Source organism: Hipposideros armiger, unplaced genomic scaffold, assembly GCF_001890085.2.
Source record: "Hipposideros armiger isolate ML-2016 unplaced genomic scaffold, ASM189008v1 scaffold_109, whole genome shotgun sequence".
Lineage (NCBI taxonomy): Eukaryota > Metazoa > Chordata > Mammalia > Chiroptera > Hipposideridae > Hipposideros > Hipposideros armiger.
In genome coordinates this window covers 383,270-406,905 of record NW_017731459.1, presented here as the reverse complement: position 1 = coordinate 406,905, position 23,636 = coordinate 383,270, and the positions used below count along the sequence as shown (strand labels likewise).

The window sequence follows — 23,636 nt, the reverse complement described above, 5'->3', positions numbered from 1 at the left end:
TTGTTTATTTTTCTCTCTGCCTGGAATGTACTTCCTGTTTCTCTACTCACCCATATGCTCCTCATTCTTTCAGATGTGGATTGAGTCCCACCATTCTCAGGGAACTTCTTAGGATAACTTCAGTCTACGGTGATTTCTTCCCCCAAATTTCTCTTACCCCTTGTTTTGCACGTGTTCCTTCAGCAGGACTTGTCTTAGCTTCGTCTTGTATTTCCTTCACATCATGATCAGTTTATTTGGTACTTTGTGTTTGTATCCCTCATAGGAAGACATCAGATGAGCAACTATGTTTTTTTTTTCATGTTTGTAAATGTAAGCACTAATAGTTGAAAAACTGATAGTTGTCAACAAAGCACCAAGAAGGAGATTGCCCAACAGAGCTGCTGAAGGCGTCTGGAACCATCCGGAATGCCTCCACCAATTTCAAGGAAAATTGTCAAGAGGAAAAAATAAGCACCTCAGATAGCTTTCGTAAAGAGATGGTGACACCTCCCAATAGTCTTAAATATTCTAAATGCTAAGAAGGCAAACACAATTTCATTTCTCTTATTATAGCCACATAAGCCTTATGTGAATTATATATATATTTTTTGTATTTTTCTAGACGTTAGGAGCAATGGGAGGAACACTGGACCAGGAATCAGGGGGGCTGCCTGGATTTGCCACTGTCTGCTGAGCAGTCGCGGGAAAGTGTTAACTCTTTGGCCTTTATCTGCAAAGTGATGACTCTAATGGGCCCCCATCCAGCATCAAATTCCATTTCTGATTTTATGATGTCTGCCCATTTTTAAGAATAGGAAGCATTGTTTATTGCTTTAAGTTGCAGTGGCTATAATTTATGTCCTTGCTTTTATGACACATTGTTGAGGATATCTGTGATTGGTTGGAGGCTGAATCCTGACTCAGGAATGCTGCCCCCAATTTTGACATTTCTTCTATGGGAGAATACAATCTGCTTCACAATGTCCTTTTTAATGTGATTGCCATGAATGGAAAAACTAGGGATTGCGCACGCGCGCGCGCGCGTGCGTGCGTACGTGTGTGTGTGTGTGTGTGTGTAATCCATCTTAAGCAATATTTTTGTTGATGGGACTATCATCCCATTACTTATAGGACTCATGGTTCACCTCCTTAGCAACACCTTACCTAATACCTCCCAGTATTCCTTCCTTCCCTCCACTGCCCTTGCAGAACCCCTTTTTGGTACTCTCATAGCATAAAGGATCTCTTAAGGATGTTTCCTCATCCCTCTGGGTCAACACTTAGTACATGCTGACATCATATCTTACATGTTTGTTTCCTCCACAAGACTGTGAACTCCTTCAGGCCTAGGACCTGTATCCCTGGTGCCTAAGCCAAGAAGGTAGTTTTTTAGAGTAATGATGGATAAAGGACTAGAATGAAGGGGGGAGGGAGGATGGTGGGATGGAAGGAGGAAGACAGGAAGGAAAAATGGATGGATTTGGCTGCCTATACTATTCTCCTAGTTGTCAATATTCAATGTAGTGGTTGGCAAGTATATCAATAATTATAATGATATATCAAGAAGTTTTTAAAACTCAAATACAGTTGACTAGAATGTACTTGATTAACTCCTATATCCACATCCTTAATCCAAGCTCAGGCTACGTTTAACCTAGCAGCAAAAGAAAATACAAGTGTTATATTTTATGGAAGGTAGATTATAACCACGAATTATTTAAATAAGATCACGGTTTATATCTTTAAGACTTAGGGAAGATCTAAAATGATCCAATGGAAAATTAATTACTAAACACCATTAAGCTACTTTTGTTTCTTCTCTTAGCATCTTCCAAAAAATTATCTGCATAAAATTGTCTCCATAATGGTGGAAGGGGAAGAATTTACTTTAGTGGCCTTAGTGGTTCAGTATGTGATTGACATGGGAATGTATTGCATTTTCCCAATTAGGAGCTTTGAAGGATACACACATTTAATGTAAAGTGATGAGCGGAGTCACAGAAAAAGTTCCACAGTGACCCTCAGGCACCACACAGCCACCAAGATGGTGGCAATAACAGCTGACATTTGGAGTACTGAATGAATTGGCACTAAACTTCAAAATAAACCCAACATATTAAAAAACAGCTGCTATCACATGTATCAGTTATAGCTGTAATTTTTTATAACAAATGAGCAATATGTTCCCAGCAGCCTGTAGATATATAGTAAGATAAGCTTTATAGAATCTGTATGGCTATTTCTTATGTTGACTATTAATAAATAATGCTTTTCATAGAAAAGTACATCAGAGTGGTTGGTGTACAAAGTAATGTGGCCCACTTAAAAGCAAAGTAGAATTAATGGAAAATGTTTTCAGAAAATAAAGTTTCTTGGAAATTAGAAAGATTGTGCTTTTCTAAGTAAGTAAGCACCCATAGAATGTTTGGCACAAAAACCCTGTGCCTGATCATTTTACTCTTTCAGCAGTCCTGTCAGAGAGGTTGGTCTTCTTTGGAGTCCTGTTCTTTTCAGATGTCGTGAAAAGACATTTCTTGCCAAAGCCCTTCCCGACTGAGATGGAGTTTATATAAGAGCCTGTAACGCAGACGGCCATTGTGCCAAAGGAAGTTTGGCACTAGCTCCAGCTCAGCTCCTACATGGCTGGGTGACCTCGATCAAAGTGGGTTCCCCTCTGGGGGAGGGGGGCTCAGCTTCTTTATCTGTAAATGCAAAGGTTGAACTGTTGATCTGTTGTAGAGACGTTGTGTGTGTACATTCATTCAGTCCACAAGAGTTTGTTGAACACCTGTGTACCAGGCACAGTCTGTTACTGGGGGTTCAATGATGAGCAAAATCAGACAGCGGTCCTGGCCCCTGGTGCTTATATCCTGTTGGGGGAGAGATAGTCCTTAAGCAAATAGCCGCACAAGGAAATGTGTCATCACACCTTGGTAAGTGCTGTGAAGGACTGGTGGAGCACATGGGGCTGGGGAGACTGATACTAGGGAGATTTATTTCACCCAGGAGGGAGGTGTGACATGCAAAGGGTGTTACATGCAAGGGACTGAACAATATGGGCTGTGATGGCGAGGGGTGAGCTTTGAAGGCATAGCAGGCAGAGCTCTAAGCCAGCACCACCACTCAGCCACCACCTTATCTCCTGCGTCTCAATTTCCTCATCTCTAAAAATGGAACTACAGCTTTCAGGGTGCTGTAAGGTTTCAGAAGGACGACATGTTTGAAAGGACCAGCACCAGGCAAATCACATTCCGTTTCATTTCTAAGAATAGCTCTGAAAGCAGAGAGGCTCTATTTTATACATGGGTTTTTAAGCTGTGGAGAAGGAGTAAAAACAGCTTTGAGGCCTCTTTAGTAAAAAGTCCAAGTTCATGGTCTTCCCTAGAAGGTGCCTGACTTCCCTTAATCATGGAGCCATGTTTGAATCACTTGACTTTGAAACCTCAGGAATGACCTTGCTGCATGATTGACAGAGGCCTAAGCTTTGGGGGCTGGCAAAAGGTTAGACATCCCTGGCCTGACCCCTTGTCATTTACACAAAAGAAAAGAAGGCTGCTCATGAACAACAAAACTGGAATAAGGAGGCAGCCCCCTGCGCCACGGTCCTGTGCTTTTCTGTATTGTCTCCCTGCTTAATATTTTATTTGGAAACTACGGATACTCTACAAAACGACCGGACTACTTGTGCTTATGCAATTCCTTCTGAAGATAAAGTGAGGTTAGCGCTCTCTCTCATAACTCCTCAAGGCCTGAAGATTACTCCTTTAATCTTACAAAAGCAAACAAGAGGACAGAAATAACCCATCAATTGTTTAAAATCAAAATGGCCAACAATAATAAATAATTGCCACAATAGCTTGAGGTCAGGGTAGTAATTTATTGGATGCCATTCAAGAATTTGAAACTTTTCTATGAGTTAATTTTTCACATCTTGTTTGGATCCTTAGAGCTCTTAATTCCAAAAACAAGACCATCAGATCTCTCCTTGCACATATTATTCTTGTTGACGTGCCAGGCATGCAGAAAAGTAAGGTCCTCTCTTCTTGGATGGGGAATGATGATTTCTTCCCAAAAAATCTGTATTTCAAAATATTACATAGCCTACTGAGATTTTGGATAGTTCTCTTCTCTTTCATGCTCTATTAGCTGTATCAGTGGTTGCAAACGGCAACAAACATGGGCTGGTTGATTTAAGCAGAAAAGGAATTTATGGGAAGGATATGAGCTGGTTCGGAGCACAGGCAGGCAGCTGAAGAAGCATCATCACAGGAAACGAGGAAGGCAAGGCTGAGCTCAGGATGCCACCTCGGGGCTCTCAAGCCTCTGTGGCCACCTCAGGTGATCTCAGAGGGCCCCCGTGTCTTTGTGCAACCCTCAAAATTCATGACCCCAGTTAGGCGCATCTGATCACCATGCTGAGGCCATTGGACCACCCTTAGACCACATGACTGCACTTAGGTGCCCACACTTTAGCAACCGAGACGGGGGCAGGCCTGCCCCTCTGTCTTCTGATGTGCCCCTCCCACTCACCTTGAGATTTCCCCCAAACAGGAAGGAGTCGGGGTGCTGAGTGGCCAAAAATAGTAACTGTCCATTACACAAACCTCATGCTCTTAATACAGCTCCCATTAATTGGTTGGCCCATCAAAGATTGGCCACCAACGTGAATTTATTTTGTCCAAATCTCACGTCACATCATAATTGTCAGTCTCATGCGCATCATCATCATCGTGATCCTCCTCATCCCCATCCATCATCCCAGTCTTTCTCTTCCCCATCATCCTCCCTATCCCCATCATCCTCATCCTCCCTATCCCCATCCTTTTCATCCCCATCATCCCAGTCTTCCTCTTCCCCATCATCTTCCCTATCCCCATCATCCTCATCATCCCTATCCCCATCCTCCTCATCCCCATCCATCATCCCAGTCTTCCTCTTCCCCATCATCCTCCCTATCCCCATCCTTCTCATCCCCATCATCCCAGTCTTCCTCTTCCCCATCATCCTCCTCCTCCCTATCCCCATCATTCTCACCTCCATCATCCCCATTATCCTCATCCCCATCATCATCATCCCCATCATCATCGCACTGTCTGAGGCTGCCATTTCCCTCCTTCTCCTCCCTCAGACTTACCTCCTCCTCTTCTCCCTTCCCAACCTGTGATGTAGTTTTCTTTCACTGGAAAATGGAGGCAATCACAAGGGAACCTCCTTTTGTTCCTAACACCCACCTGCTAATGCACCTGTGCCATGTGCTCCACTTTCTCACCTCATACCAGCTGATACCAGCCCCTCCGTTAGTTCAACAGGCCATTTGGCAATTGTCCTGTCATGTGATCATTAATTGTTCTCTGTCTAGTAGATCCTTCCCGTTATCATACAACTAGACTATGATAACTTCCATCTTAAAAAAAAAGTCCCCGTGAGCCCACTTCTCCTACCAGCTATCATCCTATTTCTCTCCATCCCATTTACAGAAAAATTTCTCCAAATAGTTTACTCACTATTTCCATTTAGTCTCCTCCTATAGCTCTAAAACCAATTCCAGTCAAGCTTTCATCCCTACCACTCTTCTTAAACAGTTCTTATCAAGATCACCAGTGACTTTCAGATGGCTAATTCCAATGGCCAGTTCTCATTCTTCATGTTATTTTGACCTGTGTGCCACATTTGACAAAATTGATTGCTCTTTCCTTGAAAGATGTCTTCTGTGGCCACTTAGGTTCCTTCTCTCTTTGTTTTCCTCCTATCTCCCTTGCCACTCTTTTTCAATCTCCTTTGCTAGCTCTTCCTCATCTTCAACTCCTAAGTGTACGACCTCTTCTCTACCTACACACGTTCCCTAGTAATCTAGTCCATCCCAAATGTGTATCTTTAGCCCAGACTCCCTCTTTCCACTTCAGACTTATGTCTCAACATCTTAAAAATCCAATAGGTATTTGGATTTTCTCTGCTGGATCTTCTATTACCCATGGTCCTTCTCATCTTCATAAATGACAATTCTTCCCTTCCAGTTGTTGAATCTAAAATCTTTGGAGCCATTCTTGACTCCCCTCTTTCCCTAACATTTCTCAGCCAATCCATGAGCAAAATCTGTTGGCATAAACTTTGAAACATATCCAGGATATGACTTTTCACTACTTCAGCTTCTACCACCATGGTCGGGTCTGCCATCTTCTCAAGCCTGGATTATTATAGGCGCTTCCTAACTAGGCTTTCTGCTTTCTCCTCAGCACTCACTCCACAGACTGTTTACATCATAGCCAGTGTGAGCCTTTAAATGTGAGTCAGGTCACAGCACTCCTCCACTCAGAGCCCCGCTGGGGTACCACCTCAGAATCAAACTAAGGTCCTTCTGATAACCCAAAATGCCCTACGTGATCTGCTTGCCCTGACTGCCTTCATCTCTCTAAGCCCATTTCTTCCCACATTCCCCCTCACTCATTCCTCTCAGCCTCACTGGCCTCCTTGCCAGCCCTTGAATATGCCACGTACGACTTTCCCTTTGCTAGTTTCCAGATATCTTTTTATCTTGCTCCGTCATCAGTGAAGCTTCCCTGACCACCCTATTTAAAAAAAAAACAAAAAAACACAAAACAACTAATGGTTTATTTCTTGAATATTCTTTTTTGAAAAAATAGTTTTTATTAAAATACAGCTAACATACAATATTATATTAGTTGTAGGTGTACACCCTAGTGGTTAGACATTTATGTAATTTATGAAGTGATCCCCCTGACTAGTCTAGTACCACCCTGGCACTATACATAGTTATTACAATATTATTGACTGTATTCTTTATACTATGCCCTACATCCTCATGACTACTTTTAACAACCAATTTGTACTTCTTAATCTCGTCCCTTTTTTCACCCTGCCCTGCAACTCCCTCCCATCTGGCAACCATCAAAATATTCTCTGTATCTATGTTTGTTTCTGTTTTGTTTGCTTTTTGATTTTGTTCTTTAGATTCCACATGTAAGTAAAATCTCATTGCTCAAAACCTCTGTCTTTCTCTGATGTACTCCACTCAGCACAGTACTCTCCAGGTCCATCCATTCCGCCACGGATGGCAAGAACCCATTCCCTTCCATGGCCGAGCAACTTCCATTGTATGTAGGTATTACCTCCTCTTTATCCATTCTTCAATCCACAGGCACGCAGGCTGCCTCCACATCTTGGCCATTATAAACAGTGCTGTGGTGGACATATGGATGTACACATCCCGTCAAAGTAGCATTCTGGGTTTCTTCAGATAAATACCCAGTAGGATTACTTGGTCCTTCTTTGTCTCTTGTTATAGCCTTTGTTTTAAAGTCTATTTTTGCCTGGCATAGGTAAAGCTAACCAGCTTTTTTGTTGTTTCAGTTTTCATGAGATATCTTTTTCCATCTCTTTACTTTCAGTTGTGTGTGTCTTTCGATCTGAGGTGAGTCTCTTGTAGGCAGCATATGTGGCTCTTGTTTTCTTATCCAGTCTTTTGATTGGAGCATTTAATCCATTTACATTGAAATTAATTGTTGATAGATATGTAGTTATTGCCATTTTATTATTCATCTTTTGTTTTCTGTTCTGATGGGGTGTTTTCTGTTACCTAATCTTCTAAATCACTGGTTTGAGCCTCTGCTTCATCTAATCTGTTGATTCCCTCTAATGCATTATTCATTTCAGTTACTGTAGTCTTTATTTCTGACCGGTTCTTTTTTATGTTTTCTATCTCCATTCTTGTGTTTCCTATCTCTTTGTTGAAGTTCTCCCTAAGATCGTTGAGCATCCTTATAACCAGTGTTTTGAACTCTGTATCTGGTAGATTGCTTGTCTCCATTTTGTTTAGCTGTTTTTCTGGAGCTTTTATTCGGGACATGTTTATTTGTCTCCCCATTTTGTCTGCCTCCCTGTTTTTGTTTCTAAGTATTAGGTAGGGCAGCTATGTCTCCCAGTAGTAGAGTGGCCTTATGTAGTACATGTCCTGTGGGGCTCAGTGGAGCAGTCCTCCTGGTCACCTGAGCTGCACACTTGTAGGTATGTCCCTTGTGTATGTTGTTTGTGCCCTCCTATTGTAGTTGAGCCTTGGTTGCTGTTTGTACATCAATGCAATGGATTGATCCTTGGGCTGGTTGGCTGTGACTACAGTGGAGGAGCTGTTGTGCAGGGGCTGTCTCTATGGAGCAGAATTCACTTTAGCAGGGCTCTGGTGCCTGCTCAGTCTGTCCTTTGGGTGTGTCATCCTTGAGGTGGCTGGGTGATGGTCCAGCTCAGTCTGGAAATGGTCTCCAGGCAATTGACCACCCTATTTAAAATTGCAACCCACTCTCTATCCAAATCTGGCTTTCTCTATCTCTCTTACCCTTTGTACGTTGTCTCCATAGCTCTAATCACAATGTGACCTGTGGGTTTGCTTCTTTATGTCTGTGTTTTCTGTTTTCCTTGAAGCTACAAGAAGGCAAGAACTCTGTTTAGTTTTCTGCTCTTTCCCTAGCACATAGAGTGGTAGTGATGGGCCGGTAGGAGGTGCTCAAAAATATTTGGATGAATTAATATCTGACCAGATTCCATGTCTCATTTATTAAATGTCTTATAATTTTCCAAGTTTTATGTACTAGATTTCTTGTGAGCCACAGCACAGCTTCGTGAGCTAGGCAACACAGAACCCTCCTGTGCTTAGGTGAAGAAACTGAGGCTTATGGGAGCTAACTAATTGCCTAAGAACACATGGCTAGTTCATGGGGTTCCTGGGACTTGTAGTCCTGATCCTAGTGAAGTTTCTGCCCCTCACCCTCAGCTACCCCATGATGACTCATATTAGTGAAAGCTGAAAGTTTCAGGGCATTAACTGCTGTTTATTTTTTATTGCAGCATTGATGAGAAAACCCCATATCTAGCTTTGGGAGCTGTGAAGAATATCTCCCTAAATATCTCCATCTCCAACCTTGGGGATGATGCCTATGATGCCAACGTGTCCTTCAATGTGTCCCGGGAGCTGTTCTTCATCAATATGTGGCAGAAGGTAAGGAGGGCACTGTCCAAAAAGAGCCTTGGTTCCATCTAGAGCAGCGGTTCTCAACCTGTGGGTCAGCGACCCCTTTGCGGGTCGAATGACCCTTTCACAGGGGTCACCTAAGACCATCAGAAAACAAAAAGATATTTACATTACGATTCATAACAGTAGCAAAATTACAGTTATAGAGTAGCAACGAAAATAATTTTATGGTTGGGGGTCACCACAACATGAGGAACTGTATTAAGGGGTCGTGGCATTAGGAAGGTTGAGAACCGCTGATCTAGTACATTTGCTGACTGTCATTGTAGCTGGGAATACACAGTGATTCTGCAAAGACTATTTTGTTATGTATCACTTGGAACTGTTAGAATTGTTTTTTTTCCTCCTGGACTTAGCAAGCATGTTGGTACAGCCAAAGAAGACGCTGTAAATGAGTGTCAGAGCAGTATTGATATCTTACATTGTCTTCCACTCCTTCTCTCTTGTGGAACTTTCTCCCTACAGTTTTATGTCTGGGCCCCTTCTCTGAGATGGTATAGTCACTATCTCCAGCACACGCTATGTTCCAGAGAGTTCCGTTTTAGGTCAGTAGAAGACATGAGGACAGATCCCTGTTTATCATGCTTGTTATCACTAATGATGCACTTGTTGTTTTCCATTAGAGGGTTATGTACATCAGCATAGGCTTTGGCCTGTTTATTTATTCCTGACATATTTGAGTGAATTGAGGAAATTATTTCCATGAATTGAGTGTGTTTTTTGGAGGGAATTAATTTGTTTGAGTGAGTTGTAGTTTCAATAGCATGACTCGGGAAGAAGGAGCTGCCATTCTCGCCTAGCATGTAATCCACCTCAGTGAACTACCTTTGGGAAGAAAGAACAGGCCTCCCCGTCAGGCAATGGGAGGAATGAGTAGATTTAAACAGACCTCACTCTATCCCCGTGGCTGCTCTCACTGTTGACAGCTGTTCTGATGGGAATTTTTGCAGCTTTTTATAGAATTTACAGCCTTGAACTGTAGTGCCTTGATGTCGGTGTTAAAATGGAACCAAAACCACTTTCTGAGGAAAACCGTCACCCTGCCCGCAGAGGAGTATACTAGGTGTACCTTTGAACCGGTGGGCAGCCTGATTTCTGTTCAGGCCCATATCCTGTCAGGGTCAGTAGTGTGGACAGGATTGTGTCAACCTTGCCCAGCTTAAGGGGCAACTGAAGCAGAGAGAGCCATCTAGAATGGCAGTGCTCCAAGAACTTTCCAAGAGATCATCTCAGACTCTCTGCTGCTGAATAGTTTCTAGGAGCTCCAGGGTTGGGGGAGGCCCCAAAAGTAATCGAGAAGGACTGTGGGAAGGGCATGCTTTCCATCCACCTTCTACATGCTAAAAATTGTCCCTTGTTTAAGCCCCGTCAAGGGAGAGCCAAGGATAGATAGGGTTCCAATATCTCTGGCTATGCACAGAGTCTCTTTTACAGAATGTCCTAGCTGTGATGCCATCTTCCTATAGGGGTGGTGGAAGTGGGGGAGAGGGTGAGAGAGGGCTTCACAGGAACCAGACCTGTGAAACTCATCTCTATGGTAACGGAAAGGATGTGGTTGGTGACTGGGTCATTACATTGCACAGATTGTTCTCACTTAGGACCCATGGGAGAAATTTCTCTCTGCTCTCAGAATTAGGGATAACTGTGCTTTTTTCTGAACACCGGCTTAGTTTCACCTGTGGACGTAGTCATCCTCATGACTAGGCTTTGTTCTCCCTGTAGTCTGCTAGAACAGAGCTGGCCCCACTCTCAGTATATAGGGACATGGTAGTATTATTTCAAAAACTAGATAGCTTCCTATATCTTACCTCCCTTCACCATGCTTTTCTTTCCAGCTTGGAGACTGTGTAATATTCTATCAAAGGAATTTGTCTGGATTACCTAAAAATTCCTATTAGATATTGATTGTTTCCAGTTTTATTTTCTTTTAAATGATATTGTGATGAATGTCTTTTACAGAGATTAGTGTGAGCAAATGATTCTATCCGTATTCTTATAACTATTTGGGGGATGGGAAATAGCATTTATTGACCACCTACTACACACCAGGGGTTTTACGTGCATTTCCCCATCCCCTCCTTACTGCATGCGATCCGGGGCACCTGTTTTAGTGGAGGAATGCTCCAGGAGAAGAGGAGTGAGGGAAGTAGGATGGGGCAGGGAAAGGGCTGAGTTAGGGTGTGCTGTCATAAAAGCTAGAGTGGCTCTGATTTATAGGGTGGAAAGAGGTAGAGGGGTGCCCTAGAGCACAAATCACTCCGCGGAGCTCTCCCCTCTTGACGTGATGGAGAGCATCATTTCCATCCTTTCATCATTGACCACTGTGTGTGTATGAGGGTGTGATGAGTAGTCTCCCTGGCATTCTGGACAAGGAGGCTGTAGTCAGTCAAGGACGATGCACCTGAAAGACACAGGTAGGTCATTAGCCATTGTAGCTGAACATGGGGAAGCTGAGAACACATCATGTATCTCTTTGCCATCAAATCCCAACAACCTTTAAAACCTTTGGCACAAGGAGTCCTACGTTTTAATTTGGCAGAAAATTGACAAGGTATCAGGGGCTCTTTGGGATGTGGCGAGAAAGGTGGCAGGGCACAGAGACATCACATAGCTGCTGTGGAGGCAAGACCAATTAAAAAAACAGATAGGCAAGGTGACCCGCAGTGTGGCAGAAGAAAGAAAAGAAACAAAAATTGCCCTCTCGTGACTACAACCATGACTGTAACTGGGGATGCAAATGGCATTCACTCAGCCCAGAGCAAGAGTCTAACAGTACCAGGTGGGCACTGAAGGGGAACCCAGAAAGCCCACCCACCCTGCAGTGACCTAACAGAACCAACATGGGCCCTATAAGAAGATTTGAGCACAAACTAAGAAAAGCAGAACTCAAAATACAGAGGGGAAGTGTACCTTTCAAAGAGATTATCCATAGAAATCAAAAGTAAAATTTACAGAGCATCCACTTTTGTTCTTGATGAAGTTCAAGAAAAAATGAGAACAGCAAAAGGTCAGAGGTGGAACAATAGATTGGGATCAAAGTGGAATAGACTGAGAAGGAAGCAAAAGTAAAGGTTGTGGATGGTTTAAGGAAATATTAAAAGGAAACCAAGAAAGCAATGGCAGAATTAAAATATGTGTTATAATCAGGAGAGAGCAGGATTAGCAGTATGCAAAATTGTCTCATTGTCGTACAGGGTGTATTTGAGGGTGTCTCTGAGAATTCAGAGGGGGAAAAATAATATAGCAATGAGGAAGGATGACAGTGAAGACTCCAGATATGGAAGGTGGAGACTGGAAAATCAGCAAAGAGAAATGGATCCAGAATAGTTGGAATAGAAGGCAGAAACAAAGAAAGATCTCCATCTTCTTGAATTGCAAGTTGCAAATTCCAGGCAAAAATATTGAGAACAGTTTCATGTCTACATATAGCTTCATGAAATGTTTACTTTTAAGGATATGAAACTGGTACTACTGACACCTAACAGAAAACAAAGAAGCCTGTTTTCCGCAGACTCCTTTCCTGTACCATTCATATAAAAAATTAGAATCTGTTCCCTTGCGAATTAAGAATTCTATACCCAGCCATCTTGCCCTCCATCGTGAAGGCCAACTAAAGATATCCTGAGATATATGAGAATTCATAGGGTCTGTTAACGCTCGTGGTTTGAATTCCCCCAGAAGCAGACCCTGACACAATGACTTTGGTGCAGGCAGTTTATTTGGGGAGTGATGTCAGGCAGCACGGTGTGGGAGTGGTGAGTTTGGACAGGGAAGGGTTGAAAGATAGGAAAGTGTGCACTGGTGAGCAGGTGACCACTGCGGGGAACTCAGGCTCCGTCCTGCTGCACATCCTCAGAGAGACAGACTCTGTGGAACACACCTTGGAATCATTCCCCTGAGGGGTGAGGACGCTGATGGGGATTTATCCAAAACTGCTGTCACTCATCCACAGAGAATCACTCCAAGGGCCTTAGCTCTCGGGCACTTCCAGCCTTCTCTGACCAGGGGCCACACTTCCTGAGGTGAGCGAACAACTCAGAAGGATGTGGGAAGCCTTTGGCCTGGAAGGGGACTGGCTGCAGGTGACCAACCTTCTGGTTGGTTCTAGGGAATGTGAGCAAGGCTCTGGCAGCATCCGCTGAAATAACCGTGAAAGCTATCATCGCCATGAAACTGTTCCTGAGAAATAGTTATAGATAAAGTCCTCAAGAGTATAGAAGTTGTTGAATAAACAGTGTGTCAAAGCCAAAGAAGCAGACGTAAGCAAAAACAATTTTTATAAGTATTTAAAATACTAAGCAAATGTAACAAAATAATTACTGCCACAGTAAATATATAATTTAAAAGATTAATTTTTAAAAAGCCTACAATATCAGTTATAACAAAAATTTGAAAAGAAATTTAATCTTGTCACTCCTGTTGCTTCACATTCTTCAGAATGGAGTTCAGAGTCCTCAGCTGTTTACAAGAGGCCATTCTGAGCCTGGCCTCCCCTCCCCCCGCCCCCGACTCCCCTAGCCTCATTGTCTACCATCCCTCACATACACACTTGAATCCAGTCATAATTTATTACTGAGGCTGTTTTTACCCTGGAATACCCTCACCCCCATTTTGTTTAATGAACAGTTCTGCCCTCAAATCTCAGCTCAGGTGTCACCTAGGCAGGTGCCTCACACAGCTGCACAGGGGACGTGAGTGGGTGGGTGGGTGGGTGGACCGCCTTCCTCTTGTCCAAAGTCACAAAACAACTCAGGGCCCAGGCCTCCAAGGTCTCCAGCCTTCTCTGTCGTCACACAATTAGTGACATACTAGTTTCTAAGACTGTACAAAAAATATCCCCTGAGATGGATTTTTCTATCCTGTCTAACGCACGGCTGCTTTCATAGATTTATGCTGGTTCTGTCCTCTAAGGGAAGGCTGCTTATAAAAATGTGGTATGCACATGGGTGACCATCTGCTGACTTTTCTCTTGCCTATATAAAGCTAACTTGAAAACACTCTATAAAATAGGACTTAATTTGTTGGTGGCTACCCAGCTGGTTGGTTGGCTGGCTGGCGTGTGCTGTCTGGCTGGAACGCAGCACATAGTGGTCAGATAATGGTCTCCTGTGAAGCAGTGAAAGGGCCCTCTTACGGGTCGGGGAGGGGCACACAGTTAAAAGGGAGAATAGGAAGAATAAAGCAAACACGGTTTGGAGCACCACTGCATCACACAGCTCCAAGGTCATGCTCACGTTGGGTTCTGTATGAGTGACACCCCCAGAGCACAGTCCACAGGATATAACGTGAACGATGCCTCCTAGCGTTGTACAGGCGTGTGGCCCGGGAGTCAAGGGAAAGTCAAGTTTTAATTTCTTGCTGTGGTGCGTCTTGACACAAACAGCTCTGGCTCTGCTTGTCTCTGTGGAGCAGGAATGGATTTGCGTGGACCGCAGTTATGAAGTACCTACTAAGCGCCAGGGAAGGTACCAGCTGTTGGGAGACACACGGACGGCTAAGATGTGGTCCCTGCTCCCACGGAGCTCACAGCCTAGTGGGTGAAAGGCACAAGATGCCAGCAGCTCTACAGAGGTGCTGCAAAGTTGCTTTGAAGCACAGATGTGACAAGGGGAAGCAAGTCGTTATTGTAACTGCTAGCCTTGGGTTGGACAAAAATCCCTAGATAAAGGCTTAGGGTATGTGGATGGGCCTCTGAAGAGCGGGTGCCAACACTGCAGAGCTAGGTTGGTTGGATGGGTGGGATGGGTCACTTTGTCCGGGTGGTGAGGGAGAGGGCAGGGGGAAGCAGAGGAGAAGCGACAAGAGAGGCTCCACCAAGATGGAAAGAAGGAAGGAGACTGCCCTGGTGAGACAAAGGCCAGTAAAATTCCTATTGGTGGGCGAGCCCAGGACACTTTAGGGATGCTGAGACCTGCTCTTCTGTGTTGATGTTGCCTGTCAGTTAGGACTCCTGCACTCATGAGTGCCTCATGTGACCAAGAGAGAGAGACACTCACAGAGGGATGGGTTCACGAGCACATCTCCATGGTATTGACTGTTACAACGCACATGGAAACAGACATGGATGGGCATGGACAGTGTAAGCTGCAAGCCGGGTCCAGGAGAGCTCCCAGCTGACGTTTGGGTGCAACGGGGATGCAGCAGCTTGTCATGGAGTTACAGAGGAGGCCATGCTGGGAGAGAAGGGACACCCTGACCCAATCTCTTCTCTACAGCGTGAGTGATACCTTGCTTTGGGTCTCCCTGATCCTGGCTTTGAAGCAAAGAACTGAGGGCAATTTGTTTATTTTAGAGGTGCAGAAAACGCTGGTAGGGAGGTGGAGAAGTGATACAGGCAGGTGGAGGCACCTAAGGAAGAGGGTGCTGTTAAAGCAGCTACCAAAGTGGGTGATGGGGCTGAATCCTGAGGGGTTTAAGAGCAAAAGAGAAACCTCAGCGGTGAGGAAGCTGGGGGATTTACACCCCCTCCCAGAGAGTCAATGGTTCAGGCCTTCTAGGGTGTGCAGTCCCTAGCACTTCTGTCCTATAATGATCAGAGCGACCTACACAGTTCTGGGGAAATGCCCTTAGGTACGCGATGCAGACGCTAGCAGTTGGAAGTGGGCTATTGCATCATGAAATGTGCAAGGCGCTGATCTGGGCTCACCAGCATCTGCTGGCAATGTCCACAGTGTTGGAAGTGTGAGCACCTCTAGCCTGACCACCTCCCTTTCAAGGCTTCCAGAAGTTGTATATTGGCCTCCTAGAACTTCATGAAGGTTCTAATGGGAGAACTAGTGGCGCACACCTCACAGTCTCCAGGGACGAGGCAAGGCAGGTGTCATAAATGGGAGAAGGGGGCGGGTGTGGAGAGACTGTGGGAAAATGGAGGATTCCAGCCTCATCCACAGAGAGCAACCAACTCTCAGGGGCAGTTGACGGTAATCAGGTGGGAGTGAGGGCCAGTGTTGCCAGACTTCCTATTTTTTGATAAAAGCCAGAAATCCACATTTTATGTGAAACCTCATGACTGTGGCAGCTAATTAAAATGTTCTTTGAACATTGGATGAGCCAAAAAAAATATGTCCACGGACCACATCCAGCCTGTAGGGCACCAGTTTGTGACCTTCTGCTTAGCTGTTTTCCACATGTTCTCGTCCCCTTCTCTTGTCTGCCTATTTGTCACGTGGATCTGTATTTCTGGTAAACCTAGTCTGTCTGCAGTCTTGAACATGTCTCTCCTCAGTCCTTGGGTGGCAGGTAAGCTAGCCAAAGAGACTGGAGTTTGAGGGCGTCAGGTGTCAGTGTGTGTCGGGGGGAAGGAGGGAGTTGGAGAGGGTCAACCCAAATGTAGTGTCCGTGGAATTTTTAAAGCTAATGATGTTTTGAGAACTATTCTCAGGCTGGAACGTTTGTGCTTTGCAGTGATTGCAAGAAGCAGATAAGCTGGAGTTTTTTATTTAGAAGCTCTCAGAAGAGATGTAAAATGCTTGCTCCACAAGCAGCTGAGATGGAGAAGAGGGAAAGTGAGGCTCTGGCTACCATCAAATGCAGAGCTGGTAAAACTCCAGCTCTGTTTCTCGCAATCAGTGTGACCTCGGGCCAAGGGTTTTCTCTCTGCACCTCACTTTCTTTCTCTGTAACATGAGATGTGCTGAGGATTAAATGCGGCCTACACCTAACTACTTGTACGCATAAGCACATGCTTTATAGTTCATTCATTTACGCAGAAACCTATTATGGTCCAGGTCTTCCAGCCCAGAATAAATGGTGGACCGGAAGGGGGAAAAGAGCAAGATGATAGAACAAAACATGTAAGTCAGAGGGTGTCGACTCTTACTTTTCAACTAAAAATCAAGACTTGTGGTCCTAACAAAATATTACATGTGCATGCACACACATGCGTGTGCATATGTGTTTATACTGTCAAAAAAGTGATACTGTTAAACCGAACATAGTTTTATATTTAATGACTTGCCTTTATTTAAAAAAGTAAAATTACTTGAAAAGTAATGTAAAAGTTAGTAAATATATGTCAGTTAAATAAAAGTTTGTGTTAGCTTTTGTGGTTCCTGTTTGTTTGCTTTTAATTAGGTTTGTTGATTTTCATTTACTTTTTGCTGAAATATTGGAATTTTCAGTTTGGAGATGTTGACTTTTAAAATCCAAGATATGTAATTGTTCAAATATGTGATGCATGCGATAAATAACATCAGAGTTTAGAGAATGAGGAGAATGACGTACTCCAAAAACAATGGCAGGGCTAGCTCCTGCGTCTTGAAGATTGGACAGGGAGATGACCAGCTCAAAGGTCTGCAGAATTGTAACAGGCCCGCAGAATTGTAACAGGCCCTGTGAAGCGCAGAGGAATTCAGATTCTTTATCAGGTAGGCAGTGATGGGCCACCTGTGTTTTGACTGAGGGTCTGGACTGAGGAAACAGAAGAAAGAACAGAGGCTGGAGGCATCCTGGAGGAAGAGCAAGGAAAGACAGCAAACAGACCAGGGACAGCAGAAGGTGAGATGCCACCTTGGGAGGCCAGTGAGGAGGAGGGATAATCATGAATCCAGAGGGAGACAACATTGAACCTCCACTTACAATGTATTTTATAGCTTTCAGAGCACTTTCCCGTTCATAAGAAATGTAGTTAGTGCTCAGCGTCCATTGGTTGTAAGTCACTGAATTTGGCCGATGAGTTGTTACATCACCTTCTAATCTTGAGAGACTGAGGTGAAAGAATGGGTCGTTATGTCCTTTTATTTCCTCCCATGATGGGTCCTAATGGGGGAGGCATGACAGTGTTAGAAGTTGCTGGAAGGAAAGCTCCGTTTTGCATTTTCTGAAGAGTGAGTGCTTTGAGTTCCCCATTAAATGAGGCCTCCACATTGGCTCTGGGGGCAGAAAAGCACCAGGTCAGCTTGGGCGGCATTTAATGCTTGTTCTTTATGACAAGAGGCATAGAGGGCTTGTAAATTTGTTTTTCTTGTAAAGCGATTCTTCCCGTGTATATCTTACCTTTACCACAGAAAACAGTCATCCCCTTCGCTCAGGAGTTTCTCTCGTCTCACTTTCAAAGCAAACCGCACAAGATGGCACCAGGCGATAACACAGGTCCCGTTCCTAACCTGGATAGAGCGGGAAAGATACACTCTTAGGTGTTTGTGTCCCTTTATATTTGTGGGAGTGCCCTGGCCTGCTCTCAGAAGATTCCACACAGAAGCCGCATCCATACATAGGAACAAATGAATTATATTACGTGGAACTGAGAAGTCAAACACGGCGCATCAGAGGGATTTGCAGGCACAAGTGGGTGCCCCCCACCCCCCACCCTTTATTGTGTAAGCAGATTTCAAACGGCCTTTGCTCGCTCTGCCACTGCTCTCATTCATGGCAGGAACTGATTTTCATTGTGTTCTGCTTTCTTTGGTGTCTCTCGTCAAGTTAATAGTAGCCCCAAGTAAAATGCAAGCCTTAGATGTTTATAGTCATCTCAGCCGGGCTATTAAGATGATGAATGAACTCACTGCTTGCCCTTTTAAGAGAGCCCTGAGGGTGGATATCAATACTCAGAAAATAATAAGTCTCTTCCGCCCCTTTCCTGTTTTTAATCCAGTGCCCCAAGCCCCCTGGTGACTTTACCTTGAACTTCCTGCCTAATGCCAGGCAGAAAAACCTCACCTGGCTCCCAGCCCATTTGAGGCTGTCACAGCAGCAGCAAGGTCTTTGTCTCACACAGTTGGTCTTCCCCATCCCACCTGTCAAAGGTAAATCCCACATTATGGAGAGCCTTCTGGCATTTCTGAGTTGTTTCTGCTGGCCCTGACCATCCTCCTCAAGAAGATAAGAGTGGTTGATGGGGACCACATATCCCGGCCATGCCAGCTTTGGAGTTCCTCACCTGGATTACCTGTGGCCATCGCCTTAGCATTTCCTGGCCCTGCAGTCAGAGAGGTCCGCACTCAGAGTGCAACTGTGCCTGATAGGAGGGCTGGGCCCTTCCTGTGGCACTCGGCAGGGAGGAAGTGGCGGAGAAGCCCAGATGGCCGTTTCCAGTCACAACGTGGTCTCAGTGTTCCATGGTGGGGCTCAGTTTTCACATATATGAAAAGCTTCATTTGTGTATTCACTGCGTTTGGAAGGAAGGCTACGTTTTGCTTAAGAAATGTCAACAGAGCTGTAGCTACGACAAGGATCAATTAAGAAGGACGTTTCCCAGAGCTTGCAGGACTCGGGCAAATCTATGGTTGGGGAGTTTAGACAACATGTGTTAAACCTCTGGACTTTTTTTTTTTCTCTAATGAACTGCAAAACAGCAATTTAATAATTTCCTCTTCTAAGGGGGAAAAAAAGGGGAGTCTTGGATTTTAAATCTTTTTCATAAAGCAGCATAACACCTCTTAAAAAGAAAGCCATGAAAATGGTCTGCCTAAGCTAAGGCACACAAAAGAAAACTTAAAAAAAAAAAAAATCAAGATCAATATAGGTGCCTCAGGCTGGATTTCCCTGAAGCAGATACTGAGATAAGGACCAATGTCAAGTGGTTTATAGAAGGATGTGCTCCCCCAGGGGGCATTTTGGGGGCGCACTACAGAGCAGGGTGTGATCTCAAGGAAAGGACCACAGAGGGTGGTCTCAGCCTGATTCTGCAGGGGAGCTCTGAAGTGTGGGTCATACCTCAGCATTGTTCCATCTTAAGGCCAGGAAGCCGGACTTTTGTTTTCCCACAAGGGCCACTTGAGGAGGGATGGAAGTCCCAGGTACTTTCCACCCTCTAGGGGTGAAGTGTGGACAGAATGGCTCCGGCAGCCTGAGGGCAGGCCTCTGAAAAAGACCCTTGGATGCTGGGTCTCGGAAGCAAAATCAAACCGAAGCCAGAGGGAGGGCACACAAAGGGCGACCGAGGGGATCTGGGTGGAACACTGAACACATTTACTGCAGTACAGTTACCATCAACTGGCTCCCTTTGTGCTCTGAAGGGTCTATTATAAGCATATTGACTAAGATCTTTGAGCTTTGGCGGTGTTTGTGTGATACTCTCAGTGTCAGTTGCACACAGGATATTTCTGCCAGCATCTGAATTAGGGAATGGCATATATAGATGCCCATGGAATTTCACAGAGAACATGAATGAATGCACAGTTACAACCAGCCTGCCAGAACTGTCATTGCATCCCTTTGAAGCTAGACTTACAAATAGTCAAGCCGTCCATAGCCCCCCTGCCGCGTGATGGCCACGGCATTGTTCTGACCCAGGCACCTGAGTATAGCTTGCCAGCCTGTCTTGCTCTCCTAAGCAAGCAGGATAAACCATAGATTTTAAAAATCAGTTAGGAATGTGTTTGGCTGCATGGAACAAGACCAACTTTTACCAGCTGATCCTAATGAGATTTTGATTTTTCTTTTGTTATAACAAATCTAGAATTGGACATTTCAGGACTGGTGAGCAAGCAAGGGCTTGATGCCATTAGGAACCCAGTTCTTCTGTCTCTCCACTCAACCTTTCTTCACACATGCTGCTGCTTGGTTTACTTCCAATACTGAAGTTGCATTTAGGTAGCAGGAAAGAGAGGGACACAGTCTTGCCCCCTTTTGAAGAGCTTTCCTGAAGCTCCAGTCAGCATTTTCCATGTACATCTCATTGGCCAGAACCATGTCATGTGAGCACCCCTAGCTGCAAGGGAGGCTGGGAGATGAGTTTTCTTAGCTGGGCGTATTGCCACCCCAAACTCAGTCAGGTTCTGTTACTGGGGAGGAAGGGAAGAGTGGCCCCTGGGGGGGTATCAGCAGAAACCTGGGGGAGGTCATTGGTAAGTGTGTGTGTCTGAGACACATAGCAGAAATAGAGAAGGACAGAAAACTAATCACAGACAGACAAATAACCACAATTACTCTTATTTTTCTTTTGCCAAAGTTCTTTCAGGCTCTGCATAGCTGCATTTGGGAATTTTAAAAAGTCATCTTCAAGAATACCTGTTGGGGAGATCTTCCACATCTCCCAGTGAGGTGTGGCAGAGCAACTGGTGTGAACCAGCAGGTGATGTGACCCAGGTCTCGCTCATCAAGCAGTGCCCAGTGGGGCTGCTCCTTCTGTAGATGTCAGACCCTGATAAAATATAAGATGGTCTTTATCTGTCCACCTTACTTATCTTCACTGACATACACATTTCTTATTTTCACAAGATGAAGCCACTTCAGTGATAATGTCAACTTATGTGGATTTGGGGCTTCCAACAGAGGTGCCACAGTTCTATATCAAGATCAATCTGTTCAAGATAGGCCCAGGTCCAATACCCATGTCCTTCTAACTGTGTGGTGTACATATTTCCAGCCCCTTTTTCACTGTTCTGTTATCAGTCTCTATGCTGTCTTTAGTTTGGCATTTTCCTTCTTAAAATATGGTGCCCAGGCCTGAACTGCTATAGAAATATAGAAACAGCATAGAAATATGATGGCACCAGGTCTAAACACATTATTTCTTTGATGTGGCAGCCACAACACAATTATATTTATTCATGATGCATTTGTTCTATTCTTTCTGGTCTTTGTGTCATTTATAGCCTGGCAACTCAAAATAGAGTCCATGGGCCAGCAGCATGGCATTCACCAAGGAGCTTGTTAGAAATGCAGGCTCTCAGGCCCCACCCCAGACCTGCTAATCAGACTCTGGATTTTAAGAAGACCCTTGGGAATTTGTACGCATAGCCCAATCTGAGGAAGGCTATAGCTCCTGACTTGAGGTTATCTAACTTGGTAACTTACCAAGACATTGACGAGGACCCTAAATGCACTTGAAGCAAGGGGCCTGGTGGCACTTTAGGTGTGACATCCTCTGGGCAGACATTGAGCTGCCCACTGAGTGGGCTGAGAGGGAAGCAGTAGGTGTTTAAGGTGCATCCTTTAAGCACCCGACTGTGCTGGGTGCTTTATCTCATTGAATCCTCACCACATCCCTGCGAGATGGGCACTGTTTTATTCCCAGTGTGTAGATGAGGGAACAGACTCACAAGGTTAAGGGAACACAATCATTGTTTTCTATGCTCAAAACTCTTAAAGGTTAACAAGACTGAGGTCACACAACTCGTAAGTGGCTGAGCTGGTGCTAACGTCACCTTCTGGCCTGGTTTTCATTGTCTTGTCCGCCAGGAAATGTCTCAGCTGCTTTGCCAAGAGTCTGACTGGGGAAATCAGTCTCTGCCTCCATCTCCAGAGGGGATGCTGCTTCTCCCTAGCGTTACATTGAAAACGGCAATCATTTAGGAGCGTGCAGGAAGCAAGGAGGGGGACTCTTCCCTAAAGGAAAGGAAGCTAACTGGTACATATGCTGGAGAAACCAAAAGCAAAGTCAAAACCAGGCAGAGATCTTGAGGGATCCAAAGGAAAGTCGCAGGACAGTTCAGAATGGTGGTGGTGGTGGGGGGGGTCCCTCCCTAAAGTCACTCAGAGGCATGCGCACAGCTTAAGATAAAGAGATTGTGTCTATTCATTAAAGAAAAGGAGAAAGGATTCCCTGGGCCAGAAAGTGGTCTGTGCTTGAGACTAGCTGTGTTACTAACAGCTAGTTAGTAACCCAGTATAACTTCCACCTGGCTGAAGCCAGTGACCATTTCTTAGTTGTCTTCTTTCTGGACCCATCAGCAACTGTTAGCACAGTTAATTATTTCCCTTTTTGCTCGGTTTTGTTTTGTGTCTTGAATAGCATGTTTTTTATTGAGGTGTAATTTACATGGAGTAAAATGCACACATCTTAAGTGTACACATCAATCATTTTTACATATGTCTATACCCATCTCGCCACCGATATCAAGAATGAGAACATTTCCAACAGTACAGAAGGAGGTCCGAAATGGATCTCCTGTTGGCTGAACGTGCACAGTCTATCTGTAATCCAACTAGTTTTCACCATCACCATGGCTTCCATCCTGGCCCAAGTCACCATTTTATTTTGTCTAATTATTGACTGTAGCGGCTTCCTTCATAATTGGGCTCCCTGTTTCCACCCTTGCCGCTGACACTGCTTTGCTCATAACCCTCCAGTGGCTCCCCATCCATTGTAAAGCTTCGTTCTTTACAAAACCTATAAGGCTCTATAAGACCTGACCCAATTGCTCCTCTCTGAACATACCTCCTCCCACTCTCCCCTTGCCCTCTCCACTGTAGCCACAGTGGCCTCCTTGCTGTTCCTTGCAACACACCAAGCTTGTTTCTGCCTCCGGGCCTTTGCACTGGCTCTTCTCCCAGATATGCACATGGTTGACTCCCTCCATTCCTTTTTGTCTGGGCTCAACTGTCACCTGATTAGAAATTCCCTACTGTTCCAAATGCCTACATCTCATCCTTTTATCCTGATTTTCTTCTTAGAACTTATTACGATCTGACACACTATTTGTTGCTGATTATCTTGGTCCTCCCACTAGACTATAAGCTCCATATAATGTGGAATGACTTTTTATTCGCTGATTCATCCCTAACACCTACAGCAGTGCCTGGGATGTAGTTGGATCTCAATATTGTTGCGTGAACAAATGAATGGGTGGTGGATGGATATATACTAGCTAGATAAAGGATATACAAGTATCTGTCTTTCTCTGTACTTTATGGTTACTGTGTCAGTTATCATTAAATTTTCTCTTATACT

The 23,636-nt window shown here is 44.6% G+C and overlaps 1 protein-coding gene across 1 annotated transcript in view; it reads left to right on the top strand.

Moving 5' to 3' along the window:
- The window catches only part of ITGA9 (integrin subunit alpha 9), a 330,870-nt gene that overhangs the window by 205,052 nt on the left and 102,182 nt on the right, over positions 1 to 23,636 (top strand). Inside the window, exon 18 of the mRNA XM_019647245.1 lies at positions 8,839 to 8,989. Within this exon, the coding sequence (XP_019502790.1) occupies positions 8,839 to 8,989 (151 nt within the window). The remainder of the gene's footprint in view (positions 1 to 8,838; positions 8,990 to 23,636) is intronic.